This window comes from Bison bison, unplaced genomic scaffold, assembly GCF_000754665.1.
Source record: "Bison bison bison isolate TAMUID 2011002044 unplaced genomic scaffold, Bison_UMD1.0 scf7180017864456, whole genome shotgun sequence".
NCBI classification, from domain to species: Eukaryota; Metazoa; Chordata; class Mammalia; order Artiodactyla; family Bovidae; genus Bison; species Bison bison.
This window is the reverse complement of record NW_011495018.1, coordinates 23703232-23722744: the sequence shown is the minus strand read 5'-3', so window position 1 is coordinate 23722744 and position 19513 is coordinate 23703232. Positions and strand designations below refer to the sequence as shown.

Below are 19513 nucleotides of genomic sequence, written 5' to 3'. Positions count from 1 at the left end.
TTCAGAGATGGGCTCTGATGCTCTGGTTGCACAGCAAAGGAGGCCAGAGTACACTCTTAGTGGGAAATCACATCATAAGGGACCTTAAGCTTCACCCAGTTCTGACACAAGTCTTCTCCTTGGCTAGTGGGGACAGGAATAGTTACAGAACCATGATGACCTTCCCAGACCAGCTCCCCCACCTCTAAGAGATGCAAGTTCCTCAAAGAAAAGGCTAACTTCTCAGCATCTGTCATACATGAGATGTAGTAATGTGTTATATTTTGTCCAGATTGCTGTGGTGGCTTATGTAAGACAGCAAAAGCAGGAAGTCTCCCCAAGTTCTCAAGGTGGGACTGGGAAAACAGTTAAAATCTCTCAGTATGACAATGTGAGGAAAGAGTGTTCCAGGAGAAGTGGGTCAATCTGAGCAAATAAACAGAGCAGAAAAAGTGAAAGTGAAGTCACTTAGTCGTGTCTGACTCTTTGCGACCCCATGGACTGTAGCCTACCAGGCTCCTCTGTCCAGGGAATTTTCCAGGCAACAGAACTGGAGTGGGTTGCCAATTCCTTCTCCAGAGGATCTTCCTGACCTGGGGATTGAACCTGGGTCTCCTGAATTGCAGGCAGACGCTTTACCATCTGAGCCACCAGGGAAGCCTGAAAAAAAAAGTTAGAGCGGTGTCTTTGTTCTTCTTTGTTCTGTCAACTACGGGAGACCCAGCTTGGCGGGGATGGGTAAAGGAAAGTGAAGTGGGAGCAGAGGCTATAAACACAGCCTGGGAGCAGGTTGGGTGGAGGCAATCCAAGTAAACTCGTGGGGAGCTAATGGAGACGGGACTCAACGACAAGGAGGTCAAAAAACAAGGGCCCCAAAGCTTTGCTGATGGAGTGAGCAGGAATGATGACCAGTCACCAGCTCCATCAAATTCTCCCGAGGTTGGATTTATCAAACCTGTCACTAGCCAGCCCCCAGCTGGCAATGAAATCTGTCACATGCCCCACAGTCCTGTTTGGCAGGATTGGGGGATTAAACATACGGAACTTGGGTGGGCTGGGCAGCAAGGGTCAGTAGGTGACAGAGGACCAGGTCAACTTGTGGCCATTTCCTGTGCTCCCAGATCTGGGGGTACTTAGGGAAATTTTCAAAGGGAATCTTAGCCTTAAAGGTTCTATAATATAGATGTAGAAATAGAGAGTAGATAAAATAATTAGATGCTAAGCATCTATATCACAAATCCCCCATATCTAGACACTGACAGGAAAAAATGAATAGCTCTCAATAACCATGTAATTGTCCCATTATTCAAATGCATAGATGATGAAACTTAGCAAGTTTTGAGAGATAAAAATAAGCAGGAGCAAAAACTTGTTGCTTGGAACATATTGGAAGTGTGCTTATATAAGACAGATCCATCAGCCGTGTGGAGATGGGACAGAGGGGAGAGAGCAGTTAGCAAGTGGCTGAGCAGAGCAGGGAAGAGATGGGTGCCTGGATGAGCAAGGGCCCCTAGATGTGGGAAGGAGGCAAGGGAAGAAGAGCAACAACAATAATAACAATAAACAAAATTTTAAAAAGAAAAATTCTGACCAGGACTGAGCATAAGAGAGGGTCATTTCATTTAGGTATACTTATATATATACACACACATACACGGGGGTGTGTGTGTATTCTATTTCAGATTCTTTTCTATTATAGGGTATTTCAAGAAAATGACTATGACTCCCTGTGCTATACATACACAGGCAACTATAAATTTTGTCTTAAATTTGAATGACGGGCTTTAGAGACTTTTCTAGAATATCTAAATATTTCATCTAACCATTCCAAGGACTACTGATTTATTTTTATTTATTTCATTCCAGTTTTTAATTTTTCATTGAAGTATAATCGGTTTACAATGTTGTGCTAGCATTTGGTGTACAGCAAAGTGATTGTTTTATTCATAAATACATTCTTTTTACATACTCTTTGCACTATAGGTTATAACAAGATTTTGAATATAGTTCCCTATAATATATAATAGAAGTTTATCAATTTTATATATAGTAGTGGATATCTGTTAATCTCAAACTCCTGTTTTATCTTTCCCCCACTCCCCTTTGATAACCATAAGTTTGCTTTTTTATATCTGTGAGCCTGTTTCTGTTTTGTAAATAAGTTTATCTGTGTCATTTTTTAAGATTCCACATATAAGTGATATACGATATCTGTCTGCCAGACTTACTCTACTTAATATGAGAATCTCTAGGTCTATCTGCGTTGCTGCAAATGGCATTATTTCATTCTTTTTTTATGGCTGAGTGATTGTATCTGTGCATGTGTGTCTGTGTGTGTGTGTACGTGTGTGTCACATACCTTACCTATTCATTTGTCGATGGACATTTAGACCGCTTCCATGTCTTGACTGTTGCAAAAGGTGCTGCTATGAACATCGGGGTGTATGTATCTTCTTTAAAACAATTCTGTTTACTTTTGGCTGTGCTTGGTCTTCAGGCTGCATGGGCTACTCCCTAGTTGTGGTATATAAACTTCTCATTGTGGTGGCTTTTCTTGTTACAGAGCACAGGCTCTGGGGCATGTGGGCTTCAGTAGCTGCAGCACATGGCCTCAGTAGCCGTGGCTCCCAGGCTCTAGAGCACAGGCTCAATAGTTGAGGCACACAGGCTTAGCTGCTCCGTGGCATGTGGGATCTCCCCAGATCAGGAATTGAACCTGTGTCTCATGCACTGGCAGGCAGATTCTTTACCGCTCAGCCACCAGAGAAGCCCCATGAAGTGTATGTATCTTTTTGAGAGTCTTTTCTGGATAAATGCCCAGGAGTGGGATTGCTGGATCATACGGTAGTTCTATTTCCAATTTTTAAAGGAATTCCATACTGTTTTCCACAGTGGCTGCACCAATTTACAGAAGGAGTCACTTCTGAAAGCTCTAGTCATTTTGCTGGGCAAGGGGAAATTTTACACATAGACCCCTGGGACCAGAGCTGGTGCAAGGTTGGAGGAGGTGAGCAGGGGTCACAGTGCTTGTGACACAAGCTGGCCTGCTGAGTCACGAGGGACTGTTGGCTGCCCGGGAATCAGCCAGGGACAATTCCCTTCTTGCTCTCCCTTCCTCTGTTGCCTGATCTTCAAACAGCAGTTTTCCCTCTGCTGTGAAACTCAGCTTTGAAATGCATACCACAGCATCTGTCAGAGGGAACAGGTCTCACAGTAGGTTGGACATGGGGAAGATGGTTAAAGAAAATTGAAAAAAAAAAAGGCAATTAAAGAAAAGAAAATATCACAATGGCTTTTCTAGGGAGGCAGTGTTTCGTGCAGTGAGGACAGAGTATGAAGAGAATCAAACCTGGATTAGACTCCTGGCTCTATCAACCACCCTGGGGAATTTTCTTAACCTTTTGGAGCCTCAGATTCCCCAAATATTAAATAGGCATAAAGATAAAGTCAATGTTTCATGTAAGAAAGAAGTTGAGGAATCAATGCGAAAAGCCTGGCAGAGGGCTTACTACGGAGTGAAGGGTCAGTGCTAGTTCTCAGCCTTTCCTCTTCCTGCTGATCATTGCCTCCAGCCTGAACTGCCCACAGACCCTGAAAAAAACAAGGAATGGCAAGGAGAAGCAGGTGTGACTGCTATTTTCTTCCTGACTTTCAGGAAGCAAGGAAGGATCCTAGACAACACTTCCATGTCCCTTGCCTCTGAGGTTGGATACCGCTTAGCTTGGCTGCTCCTGGAGTAGCTGAGGCCGTCTGACTTTGGACCACAAGTCTTATTCTGGGACATTTTCTCATCATGCCTGCAGCGAGATCAGCAGGCAGGCACTGAAATTAAGCAAGTCAGGCGAGTGAGAGCCTTGCCGATTTGAATTTGTGACTTTTCATCTGATACTATTTTACAGTACAGGATCTGGTCATTTCAGGAGGCTGGTTTCTGACTTCTGGTTTCTCTTCCTCTTGCCAGCTATGAGATCCTGGCTGGGCCTCTGGGTCTCTTAGACCACTGAATGTGCCATTTATAATTTGTATTTATATCCTCTTATGCTGAAGAGAGGAAGTTGGACAAGGTAACATTGAATTTTTTTTAATATGAAATTCAGAGTAATAAATTCACAAAATGCGTCTACTTATAAGGCCAAGACTTCCTTCTCCCCAAACCACTCCCCTCGTGGCAACACTGTTGGTTACAAACACTCTTGAAAAGGAAGAATACAGGAAAATGTCAGTGTTATTGGATTTCTAAAGGACCACTCTGAGAGACAGGTTTAAGAAAGAGGTCCATGTCCTCTTAGGATGTCAAATGTCTTTAAAAGTTCCCCAGACGGATGCCTGGATTTAAGAGGCATCTTAATCCATTTAGACAATTGGTGGTTAGAACAGATCAAAAAAGCTAGCTACAAAATACACAAGCAAAAAGGTAATTTATTTGAAATAAAGTAAGCTCAAATAGCTACCAAAGAGCATAATTCTGTGTGTCCAAACCTTAGCCCTAATCACTCATTTTAAAATGTCTATTTCTCCTAATTCTCGCAGCCTGTTTTTTCAAAGTTGGGAATAGATAGATCAATCTGCTTTATGTAGCAACTGAAAAATAATGATACAACCTGGTTAAACAAGTTAGCTAAGGTGAACACAGGCCTTCTGTGTTTGCATAGGATGACATTTCAGCTTGAGAATCTGTTTTATAAACAAGCATTGGGGTTGACATTTAGCAAGCTCCCTGGTTTCCAGTCTAATTGCCAGTTTTGTACTTGGATACTTAAATTACTAACATATTCATGAGATTAGAAATCAGCTCTGACATTGGGAAATTTCAAGCACATGGAAATATTGCCAAAGCAGCATGGCATATAACACTGTACATATTTCTTATAAATAACTGAGTGCCTTTTTACTTAATGCAGTGCCTTAGGAAACGTGATGGCTTTAGGTAGGTATCAGTCTCCTAAGTGTTTGTGCTCCTGCAGAAATCATTTGAATATCCCCCGGGGGCTGAATTTGAAGGATCTATTTATATTTTATTTCAATCTTGCCCTTTTGACATGAAAGGGCTGCTAGGTCTATTCAAAAACAAATAGAGTTGCTGTGAAGGCAAATACTTTAATATTTAATGGCATACCGCTATTATAATCAATATTTTCTTAGGACCAAATATCGGGTTCTTGCTTGCTCCATTCATTCTGGTTCAATGGTACCTTTTAGTGACTAAGAGTATAGTCAACGTTGACTAAAGTGTCTATAACTTCTCGTATGTGGGGAAGACAATCCTGGATTACTGCGAAGGCAGCCTTGTGTCTATATCTCGTTGGGCCACACCAGGTGGCTCTCTCTCCTAGGTCTTTGAATAACCATGTGCCAGGCTCTGTGTTGAGTGTTTTGCATACATTATCTCAGCATCTTCAAACAGTCCTGTGAGCCAGGTACTATTATTACTTCCATTTCACAGTTGGAGAAACTCTAAAAGTTAAGTGACTTGCTGAAGGTCACACAGCCATCCGCAGGGCCTGACAGAGGAGAGAGCTGATGTTCCTGCCTCACTTGCTGTGCTTTCTATCACTGGTGAGAAACTAATATTACAGAGTTTTGGAAACTGCTGACATCTCTTCTCTTGTTGAGCAGTCATTATTTCCCAGGGAATTTCTAGCATTCAAAGCAGTTGTGATTAGCAATGGCCTCCTGTTAGTGCCCAGTCAGGAAAAGTAGAAAGGATTAAAATAAATAAAAGAAAGTGTTGTTTTTGTTTGTTTTTTAAGAAATACATATAAAACTGTTTAAATAAAAGTTCTGGACTCATATAAAGAAAGAAAAGAGAAAACTAAAAGCAGTTCTTTTAAAAATGTACTATTATGCAAGTTACTAAAATTCTATTGTATGCCCTCAAACATACTTGCAGTATAATTTTCCTTTTCTATCAATATATGATTTTACTCAAATTCAGTCTTCATTTATATAGAGAATGTCTCTGTTAATATTCAGGGTTTCAATTCTTTGTGAAAAGGGTGTCCTTATCAAAACACGTTCTCCTCCTTAACAGCTGTGTCTTTTGTATATCCTACACATATTTACCAAAATCCTGAAGGTGAGGCCACTCTGCAAGCCTGAAGATTTCTCATTTAATTCATAAACTTTGATAGTTTGTAATATAAAGGAGAACAGAGATTCTGAAAGCTCCCACATGGTATTACTTGGACTGTTGACTCATAGGGCTTAGGAACAAGTGAGACCATACAAACTCATGAATATTCTAGAACTGCCACTAAATGAACAGTGACCCACCAAACTGTCCTAACGGTCTTGTCCTCCCTCCACAGAATTGATCACTTATTTGGATGCATTTTTTTTTTAATTCACAAAACAACCGAACACCTCCTGAAATAAAACTGGCAGGAATATCCACGAACACGAACAAGAGGAAAACAAAGATGATGAGAAAGATGGAGAAATAAGGGAAAAAAAGTGATTTAGGGACTAATACAAGGCAGCAGATGAGGTTCACTTGCTCTGCACAGTTCTCTGCTTTAAGTTTTTGAGTTTGTTACGAACAATTTACAAATATCACATTTCAAACAAAACAGAATTAATCCTCTCGAAAAACTCTGAAAAGTCTGATGACATCAGATGAGTCTTTCTTGGTGTCAAGAACAGTAGGCTGAAGCTGACCAAGACCCCCCACCTCGATCCACCCACCCTCCTGAATGCACACCTGCTCCCCAGTCTCCCACAGCCCAAACCCAGATGCTCCGTTCAGTCAGATTCCTGCTTGTCTGTGGAGGAACTGAGTTTGTGGCCTAGAAGGACATGGGCATCCACAGGGTGGGGAGAAGAAGCTGGCTGTAGAGGATGGGAGAAAAGTGATTCCTTCTGCTCATGGTCGGGGCAGCAGGTAGGTCTGCAAAGCTGCCCAAGGAAAGGGCCTTGCCAGTCTCAATAAGCCAAGCCAGAGGGTCTCTCCTCCCCAGCAACCAGGCAGTCTGAGCCCGGGGAGTGTTCACATTGATTTCACAACACTGCAGACCCTCCCCTGTACAAATCACTCCTCAGTGCAACCCCTAACAGACAGGCCTCGAGCCCAGCGCCCCAGGATGGTCAGCAGAACTGATTTAGATGCCTATTCTTACAAATTCCTATTTTTTCTTTCCTTTCAGTCACATCTGCGTCTTGTTTTCTCTCATTTCCAATGTTTCCCAACACATCATGTTTAGTGAGGTGTTTAAGACAGACTGAGAGATGCTGTTGGAGGCAATGTTTTATAGCAGAGTTTGTACACTAGTTTATTGCCAAATTAAAATAAAGATGTAATCTGGCAGACTCGGCCGGCTGCTAAGCCTTGCTTGGGTGGTTTCCTGCACTGAGGCAAGAGGAGGCAGGGAAACATGGAAGGAAGGGGAAGCTCTGTGTCCTTGTTTTCCTGGCTGCTCGGTTTCCAAATGCAAAGACACGAAAGCTATGAGCAGAATGTTTGGTCTGCCTACCACTTAATTACAGAAATAACAAATAAATAAAGGAGTGTGAGATGGTGGGTGCTTCTGGAATAAACACCTCAGAATTCTTCACGGCATCCACAGTGATTCACTGCTGGTTTGTAAGAAGCTGAAAGGGTGTGACTGTACATGATGGGCTTACCTTGGCCCATTTGGCACAAACTTTCCATGATGTCTATAACACTTATTTTTCTGAAAATCTCAGGGCTTTCGAAAGGCACAGCCTCATATTCAGAGGCCAGGGAATCTATCACCTGTGTCTAGACCACGGAAGTCCCCCAATAGGGCTTTTTAAGAAGGCAGGTTACTTCTTTTAGAGCTTCAATGGGTCTCAAGCCTTTTCTCTTCAATTATTCTAGTGGTGGCTGGAGAGTCACGTGCTCATTCAAGAAAAGTTTTACCTCTTAGCAACCACCTAGATATTGAATATCACAGGTAGATTTCTTTATCTAAGAAAATATAAGAAAAAAGGCTAAAATATCAAAATATCCTGGTTTTATGGATTTCAAGGGCATTTGGCTATACACATTTCTCTCTGATTAAAAGCTTTTCTTTTTTTTTTTTAATCTGGCTTCCTATGGAATTGATGGCCAGTAAAACTCTATCTTGGGCCAGAAAGGACAATCTGTTCAACCAAACTCTTTCAAGTCCCTTAAAATGCTCACATCAAAAAACCTCCGCTGAGAGTCCAGACACTCAAGATGAGTTGCAGTCAGGGCAGAGCGCCGCGGCCCATATGGACTCTCTCCTGTGAGCCAGAGATCCAGACTGTGTCCTTGGGGCCCTCAAAGCCTCATTCACGGAAGGAGAAAGCAAGCCATGGCAGGAAAATAAGGGAAAAGTAAAGGTGGCTGCACATTCAAAAGAGGAAGTATGCTTCAAAAGTCTGACAGCCAACGATGGGAGAGAGGTGAGGAGGTCTGTGTGCAGGGGAGCTCTAATGGAACTGCCACCTCTGTGCTTTCTAACCCAGTCTTTCACCACAGACTGATGGGAAATAGCACTCAGCAGAGTGAATCCCAGCACTTAAGCCACCATCTTTGCTGAGAGCTCTGCAGCAGCAGTGACTGTCAGACACAGTGATGAGCAATACTTACATGGAAGAATGAACGTTCCTGTTTCCAAAAGTCACTCACCTGCCAACACCGGCATGGGCCCCTCACTGGGGCCTACTGCTGCCTCTCATTGGAGCTAAAAGCTCTGCGATTTGTGGGTGACTGACAGCTGCTATTTCCATATCACTGGCCCACTGGAGTGGCCACACATCTTCTCCACTTGACTTTAGGCCAACTCCACCAGCTCATCGGATGACTGCACCCCAATCCCCTCATTGTTAATGGACCACTTCTCATTCTGTGATTCAAATCCTGGCATATGGAGCCCTTACCCAACCCCTACTTCTGTTAGTGGGTTTCTCATAATTCTTTGTTCCCAGGATCATCTCTCCTTCCTTCTCCTCTAGAGAAACAGAGCTTAGCAGATAGGCTGGCTTCCACCCCTTTGGTGATATCTCCAGACATCACCATCCATTCAGTAGAACTAAGTTTTATACTCAGATTCCAGTTGCCTAACTTAAACATGTGATACTAATGAGTGTTTTCCCCTTTGGGGAAAAATCTTCTCAGATTTCTGATTTGTCAGCTACATAGAGAACAAAGACTGTTAAGGCTTCCTCTACCTATAAAATGACAGAATTCATTCGATCTGGTCCAGACCAAGAATTCAATGATATCACCCTAACTGGTCTTGGTTTTGACCTCATATTGCCTCAGTTCATTGTAATTCTACTGCCAGGTTAATTTTTTGTAATCTATAGCTCTGAACACATAAATCCACTGACCAAAATGTTCAAAAGGCTCCTAATTGGAAAAACAAGAATTATTTTTCCTAACAGTCTAAACAGTTAAAAAAAAAAAAAAGATTGGGTCCAGGAGTACATGCATAATTAACTTTCCATAATTTCAGTTTCAGCCAAATCAACATATTCACGATCCTGTTAACATGAGTTTTCTAACTATACAAACTTACGTTATTGTTTATGACATTCTTCTTGTGTAAAGTGTGCCTCTCCAAAAAAAGATATATGACATATTCATTAAAGTCCAGGTGCAATCATTTTATAAGACCTCCATCTCCTAAACTTTGGGCTGCCAGTTTCATAGAATCCATCCAGCTAACTCTGATTGGGTTTCTACTATGTGTGAATGAAGGCTCTCTCTGCCTTGTTAGTCCCTCTTAGACTACTGAACTCATGTGTGTTAATTTTCTTTCCCTAGGTTGACCAAATGCTTCTCGATATAGCTATTTTATACCAACAATGCACCACACTGAGCACGTAAAACAGAGCCTAATCTTTTTTCAGTCTCAGTGGAAGTGCACCTGCAATTATAAGTACCCACATAAACACATTTTAAGGCAAAGAAGGCTGACCCCAAGTTCCATACATTGGCTGAGTAGGGCTCCCACACGCCCTAACTTCTCCGAGGTAATTCACTCTGCCACTGCGGTCATGGGGCCGCTGTCTGAAGTGCTGGCACATGAAGGGTTACATTTTTGGCCTTTTCTTCCAACACAACTGCAAAGATGCAGAGTTTTCACTCAGCCAGGTGAGTCTGGCCCTCACTGTGCCTCTGGCATCAGGGGAAAATTAACCAACTGTCAAATACAATACAAAAGCCCAGTGGATTAAATGTCTAATACTCTGTGTTCCGAGCTGCTCAGCTTTGCCTCTGGTAACTGCACCATCCTGGACCAAATGCGTGGTGGCTTGACTCCAGGAATGAAATTGTACATTCTGCTGAAAGGGGAGCCAGGCTGCTCAAGAGGAAAAAATACTAATTGCAAATCTTTTCTATTTTTAGGCTAATGTGATTTTATTTGGCAGTAAGGGCAGCATGAATAAAACTCCAATCCTAAGAATTTTAATTTGCCTCCTCAAAAAATGCTCATGTCGCTTAGAGACCTTGAAAAATTGCTAGTATCATTCCTCTCTCATCAGGAAGAACCCCCACACGTCTATACCAGTCCAGATGGATAAAATCCTCAAACACCCTCCTCTCTCAGCTAAGTCCAGTATTTCTTTAAATATATGTCCTTTGTAACTTACAAGTCCTCTTAAGAGAATGTTCAGAATGACCTCACTGAACCATGCATTTCACAAAAAGCGTTCCAATATTTTAGCTATGTTCTTTTTGACTTTTTTTTTTAGGTTTTCTCTCACATTTGCCTCTGTATATTTTGTTTCTTCTAATTCTAATCTGATTGTATTTGCTCTTGTCAGCCTTATAGTCTACCTGAAAATGTAAGTTCCTTAAAAGCAGGGGCTATATGTATTTTATAACTGTAGCCTGCTAGGCTTCTCTGTCCATGGAATTCTCAAGCAAGAATACTGGAGTGGGTAGCCATCCCTTCTCCAGGTGATCTTCCTGACTCAGGGATCGAACATGAGTCTCCTGCATTGCAGGTGAATTCTCTAACATTTGAGTCACTAAAGAAGCCCAACTGCAGTACAGAGTACATGATATATTTTACAGTATTTATCCCATAAAATACATATACATATTGCCATGCACTTGCATATACACATAAACATACAATAAATATAACATGCTTATAACATACAATTGCATAACATCGATCAATGCCTTCTTAAAAAATAGACTTATCCTTCAGCCTAACCACCAAGAGAAGAAAAGTCCTGGATTACCTGATTATGAATGTCATCTATGTACATTTCTGTCACTATTTTAACAAGTCGCCAGCTATTGCTCTTAACTCTTTCAGAGCCATCCTGCCCTTTAAGGCTCTGAGAAAACCTATGGGGTCCTTTACAAACATGATTATATCCCACACGCACAAAACTGTCTCAGATTTCATGGGGGTCTGGGGCTGTTGATGGACTGAAACTTCCAGGTAAGAACTGCTTCTCCACAACATCTTCCTGGTCTAGCTTTTCCTTTGCATGCTGTTTCAGACATTTGCACAGCTCAGACAAGCAGCCTGAGATCCACATTCCTGCTCCTTGCCCCACTGGCATAGGGGTCAAGCGCCTGCACATAACAAGCCTGACCACTGAGAAGAAATACAGAGATGACTAAGTGGTTGTTGTTCCCTAGGACAACCATGCACCACTGTCTCGAGCAAGGTGATCACACTCACCTTTTGGTCTTGGCTGTATGCCAGAATCCAGTCCTCTTGTTTGGGGTGGAAAAGTAAGCTCTGGATGTAAAAGTTCAGCCGGTATTTTTGATAGGTTGCCCCTTCATCCGAGCTGATCAGTAAACTGCTCTCAATCTCTGGGTCTGTGAGCAACATAATCTGTGGCAGATTATGGGAAAGAAAACAAGAGAAAAGTAAATTTACAAAGCTTAAAGATGAGCTAAATTTTTGACAAGAAAGGGAAAAGGAGCAGGTGAAGAACAATTGCCCAAACAATGACCTTGAATGTCAGGGTCACTCTCCTGCCTTGGACCAAGGTCATCAAAATGTTTTCACCAAGAAATGAAAGCGACAGGACAAGTTGAAAGCAGAGGTTGGAGTGGGTGGGGGGTGGTGGGTGAGAAGAAATGGAGGAGTGAGTTTTCTGTCCTCCCATAGGGCTCCTTGACCCCCGTCCCCAAATGTTATTTCCTTAATCTGAAATATTTTCTATTATTCTCCTGATCTCAACCCTCCTTCCTTCGAGCCCTGTCTAGTCTCCATTTGGGGGGATGAGAGAGCAAGACTTGTCACTGGTATTTGTGAGAAAGGTGGAAAGGAATACCAACAGGAATAGGATTGGAGTCCATTAGATCTTTCTCTTATTACAAGCCCTTCTTGATAGGGCCCACATGGGTTCTCACTGACAAGATGGCTCATTATGTTGACCTTGCAAACAAAGAATAAATCACAGTGATCCTTGAGACTGACCAAATTGCCCAAATGGCATCCTGTTACCTCACTGGTGCCTATTTTCTCAAAGCTGATAGACCACCAGATTCCAGACCTCTGGCTACGTGACCATTCCTTTAGAGAATTTTTCATTGGTGGGGACTCCGTCAGAAAGGAGGATGCTGGTTCTCCTTAAGGGCCAGTCACCCTCTCTTTTCCCTCTAATAAATTTTCCTTTTCTTGCCTGACTGCCCGGCTCGCTCTCTTTCTCTGCACTCGCCTTACACTTCTATTCATATTAACAATGTCCCACATCATCCTGCCTTTAGCCTGGTTTTCTGAATCTTGAGTCAAAGGCTGTGTATTCAAATGCCTTCTCTGAGTATTTATTTGTTGTCTATATACTTTCTTTAGAAAATAAACTCCATGAGAATAGTGATACTTGACATTTCTCTGTTTTTATCCCCGACAGGTACATTCCCAGCAGCTAGAATGAGGTCCAGCATATATTATATACTCAATAGATATTTACCAAATTAATGAACATGAGTTAAAGGGATTGATGAAAAGAGTTTTCAGAGTAGTCACAAAGACTTAGAAAGATGCTCAGAGCAGTTTGAACAGATATAAATGGAAGTTTCATGGAAAAAAAAAGTCATTGAATGCTCTCTCCATCTTTAGCCTTTGACACCAGAATACACTAGACCCATGTAAAAAGTCACAGCTCCAGAGGCTTGGGATTTTCTCCTTTTGAGGGTTAACCTTGGCCACAGCAGTGTGAAGAATCCACAATGGGAGCAAGATGAGGAGCTGCCCTGTAAACTTCTTTTTATTCTCTCATTTTCTGCCTCTAGGAATGTGATAAGCACCTCATTCCAGACTCTGCAGGTTGCCCTTCACTCAAAGTGCGCACCTAACGCCTCCAGACAGGTGGCCTTAATGATACCCATGGACTTCTTCCCCATCAACTTATTAATTGGCACTCTCTGAGTTTGGTTCAGAGAGGCATGAAAGATGTGCTTAATGTGTGGCCGTATGAAGAGAAACCTCAGCAGCCGAGGGTTTAAAGATTACCAGCTGAGGATGCTGCATTCCAGGGAAACCAGAGACAGAGAGAGAAAGAAAAAAAAAAAAAAAAAAAGAAAGAAAAAACTAGAGCCTTGTCATAAAAGAGCTGAGTGTCAGGCAAACACACAGGGCTTTCTCAGGCATTGGAGGCAATCATATTAAAACCTCAAGATACTGTCATCTTCCAAAGATGTGTCCTGTCACGGCAAATGGTACATAAGGACAGCACACCAGACACACTCAGCTGGTATGTGTTTATGTAATCAAGGATGGATTTCAGGTTCCTTGCTGTTTTTCTCCCTGCCCTTCTTGAAGAGGGGAACGGGATGTGGTGGAATGAGCAGAACGCCAAGGCTGTCAGCCCCTGTCTGGACAAGTTGGAGAGCGCACACAAAACTGGAGACTAATTGCCTCTCATCCTGTGTTCCAGTGAAGCCACTGTCCATCAAACAGAAATCCTGACAAAGTTATAGGTTTCTCTGTCTTGCAGTCACCAAGCAGACAGTGTTCCCCCTTTGGATGGCTGGTGTGGAACCAGCAGATAATCTGCTAAGTACAAACTCCTGTGGCATCATTAAAGTCTATTGTATGCATTAAGCAAGGAGGATCAGATGGTTCCTAAATTCACAAGAATATTTCCAGGTGATTTCCTATTTACTGACACATAAAAGCTGTCATTTTCTAAATAACAAATAAGTCATCAAATGATCATATTGCTTTGTGTCTCCAACCACAATTAACAATAATATATAACAGCCTTTTTGCACTACTGCCAGCAAGTAATTTCCATGATAATATGAAGAGGTTCAATTTTATAGAACATCTATTGTCTCAGGCAAGGTGATTTTCCCCCTCTGATTTTCTATTTCTCTGTAAAGCAGAATATGTTTTACTCTCTTCCCACGAGTGTGGATCCCACCACCTGCTTCTCTTGGCAGACTACTTCATCAAAATAAAAACCCTGGGCCTACAGAATATACTGATATCAAGTTGCTTTTTATTTATCATTTATTTAGAATATTTTGATACTCATTTATGCTCTGAGTCATCTGTATGAGATATTCTGTATCCAAGTAACTTGGGATGGGAGAGGTAAAATGATGCAAATATTTTCAAACATATGGATATTTAATATTAAATAAAACTGCTGGCTTCCATGTTTTTCTTCTGGGTGTGAAAAATATGTAGGTCAAAATCTCATAATTTCTATACATTCTTACATAAAACCCTCTGTTTGGGAACTTGACACTTCAGATATTATAGAAGATGTCAGGAGATCCCTCTATAAGAATTTTAGATGTATCTGCACTACACAAACTTTCCAACGGTTCCTCTTTCATATCTCTGCTTCAATTTACTCAAAACAAACAAGTCAGTCTAGATCCATTTTTATTTAGTCATTTTTATTGCAAAAACAATCTTGTAAGACTGCCAGTAGAATTCAAAATAAATGAAAAATGCATTGACCCTATCCCTTCAACAAGTTAAATTATGTTTGTGCCTCCTTCTACTACTTCTATATCCACAGCTACATATCATATCATGGATTGAATTTTTCATTGTTTTCCTTTTTTTCATTTAGTATTATTACCTATATTCATTTCTACCTGAACAATAAAATTACAAATGCATATACACGTTAATTAATACACACCACTGTATACAATGTATTTCAATTAGTTAATCACAACCTTCAACACAATTAGGTTACAACTGACTCAGTGGTTGAACCATAGAAAGAACCTGATGAATTATTAACTGGATTCAGTTCAGTTCAGTTCAGTCACTCAGTCGTGTCTGACTCTTTCTGACCCCATGCACTGCAGCACGCCAGGCCTCCCTGTCCATCACCAACTCCCGGAGCCTACTCAAACTCATGTCCATCACGTTGGTGATGCCATCCAACCATCTCATCCTCTGCTTCCCCTTCTCCTCCCACCTTCAATCTTTCCCAGAATCAGGATCTTTTTCAATGAGTCAGTTCTTTGCATCAGGTGGCCAAAGTATTGGAGTTTCAGCTTGAGTGCTTCCAATGAATATTCAGGACTGATTTCCTTTAGGATGGACTGGTTGGATCTCCTGGCAGTCCAAGGGACTCTCAAGTCTTCTCCAACGCCACAGTTCAAAAGCATCAATTCTTCAGCGCTCAGCTTTCTTTATAGTCCAACTCTCACATCCATACATGACTATTGGAAAAATCATAGCTTTGACTAGACGGACCTTTGTTGGCAAAGTAATGTCTCTGCTTTTAATATGCTGTCTAGATTGGTCATGTCTTTTCTTCCAAGGAGCAAGCGTCTTTTAATTTCATGGCTGCAGTCACCATCTGCAGTGATTTGGGAGCCTAAAAAAATAAAGTCTGTCATTGTTTCCATTGTTTCCCCATTCACTTGCCATGAAGTGATGGGACTGGATGCCATGATCTTAGTTTTCTGAATGTTGAGTTTTAAGCCAACTTTTTCATTAACAGGATTAGTGGAATCTTATTATTTCAGTCTTCAAATTAGGATCCTTCAGTAATTATATTTCCAACGAGTTCAGGTTTGTTCTGTCATTTTGTAGGTTATGAAAATTAAATATGTTAATAAGCAAACAAAGAATTTAAGTAAGATCTAAATAGAAAATGTCTAACCCATTTGAGAAAAAAGGATACAGTGTAAGTAATAAGTTTGATCCAATTGTTAGATGTAAATGATGCCATTTACAGATAAAGTCCTATCTTCTCAAGAAGGTGTTCTACTAGGAAATATTATCAAAATAGTAACTTCAAATTAGTGACTATTCTTCAAAAAATAATGAATTATATTCCTTAAATGTGGTCAGTGATCCCTGTTTTTGTCAGTTTACATTGGTTCTTTACCTTCCTTTGGCTCTTCCTATGAGTTTGAATAATAATGTTTTGCTATGTTTAATCCTCTACATTCTGAAATATGATCTGAGTGATAGAACTCTAAAAGACCTCTATAAAAGGCATGACTCCAAAGTCAGCAGGATTCCTGAAGTGAGCTCTCTAAAAGGAGGACTTATTTGCTTAGCATAAAGCTTGATCCATAGTAGGTCCATACATCTTTGTAAATGAACAAATGAATGAGTCCTCTTTGTCCTTGGATCCCTGTGCCATTGAGAGTTTGAGTCTCTTAAACAAGTCCCTGCTTTCTACTTGGAAGCAAAGAGGGTAGAGACATCAGGAAGAGTCTGTCTTTAATAGGAAAGTAATTAGTCTGTTCAGATCAGCCCATTAGTGATTAGAACCAGTTCACTCATGCCTTGGAGGGTGCACTGCATGCATTACAACTATAGACGAACTACTTTCTACAGCAAGTCAATAATGGTGACAAGGGCTTATACCACCCAACGCTAAGCAATCATTCATCATCCACTTCAGAGGGAAAGAAGAGACTTTGTGTGCTTTTCCCAGAGGTGACAGATGAACATGAAATGCAAGTTATGGATTTCAAATATGTCACTTCTCTCTTTTTTTGATTAGTCCCCCTGAAAGCTCAGTGTCATCAAAAACTAAATGTCTCTGTGACTTGCTCCAGATTCAACTTATGGCTACATGATGTACTTCTACAAAAGGTTGCCTCGCAGCTTTCTGATCCTTCCAGGCGTCTACTCAGGACATTCCTAAGGAATGTCCTCCTATTTCGCTCACCCGATTCTTTTCCTAGGTGTATGTTGTTCTTAGATTTGCATCATATACCTGTTAAGGCAGCATGGAGTTAATAAGAGGCAGCTGGAGAAGGAAATGGCTACTCACTCCCACATTCTTGCCTGGAGGATTCCACGGGCTACAGTCCATGGGGTCGCAGAGTCAGCCATGACTGAGTGCCTAACAGACACTCACAACCACTAGGCATGTATGTTTCCCCACCATTTCCTTGGTCCTTAAGCAAAGAGTATTTATTTTACATGCTGTTCACTATTCATTTGCTTGTTTGTCACTCCCTTGCTGTTCATAGTAGAACCAAGAAGAGGGAGTGCACCGGTGTCATCTGTTTCTTTGCCCAAGGCTTACTCAGATCCAGATGCCCATGTCACAGGTGCACAATAAATAATTTCCATAGTGATAATGACAATGACCAAGAATAATAGCAATGGCAGCGATTGGGCACTCTAGTTATCTAGCCACTCTATTCAAACAAAAATCTATAAAATAGTGTAAGAGGCTATTTGCAAACCTCTGGCTCCAGTTTAAAAAACAAATTAAGTGAAATGTAATCAGAGCAAGTGAATAATAGGTTGGCCAATGTGGATGGATGAGTTGAGGGTGAAAGCAACAAGTGCTTAGCAACTGGCAGCTGTTTAGAGGACGGTATTAAAGAAAGTCATACAGGCTTCCAACATGACTCGTGAAACATAAATGACAGGAGCATACACAATAGTGAGAAAAGGAGAGGAAAGTGATGAAAAAGAAAAAGGTTTAATCAAGTAAACACTGTCAGAAGTGAGTCTGTAGAAAGATGGACCCAGCAAGCAAATACTCGATATGAGTCCCACTCTCACCCTCTCCCATGAACTCAGTAAAGCTCAGCTCACGTTCCTTAACCCACCCATGTTCATTAACACAAGGGAGAGTCATCCAATACTAAAAGGCCAAGAGACCACTTGAGCAATAGATCAGCTTCCTGTGACCTGCAGTATGGATTCAATGAAATTGCAGAGAAACTTTTTCATTGTATTCTTTAAGTTTACTTTTAAGCTATTTTTTTCTTTAATGAAGTCTTCTTACTTTAATAAAGACTTTGATGTCTCAGGGGGGATAAAGGGGGTTTTCAAGAAGTGTATCCAACAAGTTCAGCCCTTCATACTTCTCTTAATCGAAGACCTACTACTTATTATGTAATGATAGCAATAATTCATTCAGCACTCATTTTGCCAAACCCCATGAGGTACACAGAAGAGTAAGATTCACCAGTAATAAAACATGTGTTATACTTCTTGGAAGACAATTCAAGAAAGAAAGTTTATAGAAGACTGCTTCTGATTCTCTTGGGACTACAGACAACAACCCTCTCTTCTGAGCTAACTCAGACAATCTCAAACTAAAATACACCATTTCACTGTGAGACTATGCTCCCACTGCTATGACCCTCTGCATGCACAGAGGAAGGTTGGTATGCAGGCCTGAAGGTGGGGAGCCTGAACCACACACTTGTTTCCCACAAGAAGCGCCATGACCAAATCCTAAACATGCCCCTTGTCAATGTTGCTGTGGATGTGTGCACTTCCTCAGAAAAGAGAAAGAAGGTGAGTTTAGTGAATCCCATTCATGCCATGAGAAGAAGAAAAAACAAACCATAATGTGACAAACCAATAATCACAATGTCTCATGACCCCTAACCGCAAAGGCAGATTTGAGTTTCATTTCTGCCATATTGGTTAAGCCATTTTTAAGAGCTCACTATTCAATCTCATTCTGAGCCTCCATTTCAGCATTGAGGGTAGGGATACTACACACAAGTTTACATTCACTGAACATGTGCTATGTACCACACCGTCCACTAAACTTTTAAAACACAGTACCAGTACCTCATTAGACTGTTAAAATACTTCAAACAGATATTATGTGCATGTGACAGATGAGGAAAGGAGGCTTTGAGGAATGAGGTGATTTGTGCAAGGGCACACAGCTAATCAGTGGTAAAACTGTTTATGGGGTCAAATAAGCCCATCTGTGTGAAAGCAAAGTTGAGTTTTGCACCAATGTTACCATTAGCACTTCACAAAGAATGTCACATTTAGTACTGAATGTTCAGATAAAATAAAATGGTCAAGTTCAAAAAAGAAAGAAAAAAACCTTGTATTACAAATATCTCATGACAATATTGTGTAGATGGGAAGAAGGATGGGACAATAAGGGACCAGGACTTAAATACTGGAGTTTCAATAACAAGATGATTGGTAAGATATTCTTGAAAAAATATAGAGAATTTGGGGAGGGGCTTTAAATATAAATCTACTGAAGCAAAATGCCCAGTCCTGGCTCGCACTCAGATATTTTACAATGGTGCTGGCCTCCTTTATTCTTCAGCATCACTCCTCCATAGAAATGGATTTATGCTTTATTAGAATAATGGGTGAAAAAATAAATTATAGAAATGGTCAAAAAAGCCCTG

General features: G+C 41.1%; 1 protein-coding gene across 3 annotated transcripts in view; it reads right to left on the bottom strand.

The window, feature by feature from the left end:
- The window catches only part of SORCS1 (sortilin-related VPS10 domain containing receptor 1), a 577390-nt gene that overhangs the window by 190222 nt on the left and 367655 nt on the right, over window positions 1-19513 (bottom strand). For all 3 annotated transcript variants that reach the window (XM_010859390.1, XM_010859389.1, XM_010859387.1), the window contains exon 4: window positions 11616-11774. In XM_010859390.1, the coding sequence (XP_010857692.1) occupies window positions 11616-11774 (159 nt within the window). The remainder of the gene's footprint in view (window positions 1-11615; window positions 11775-19513) is intronic.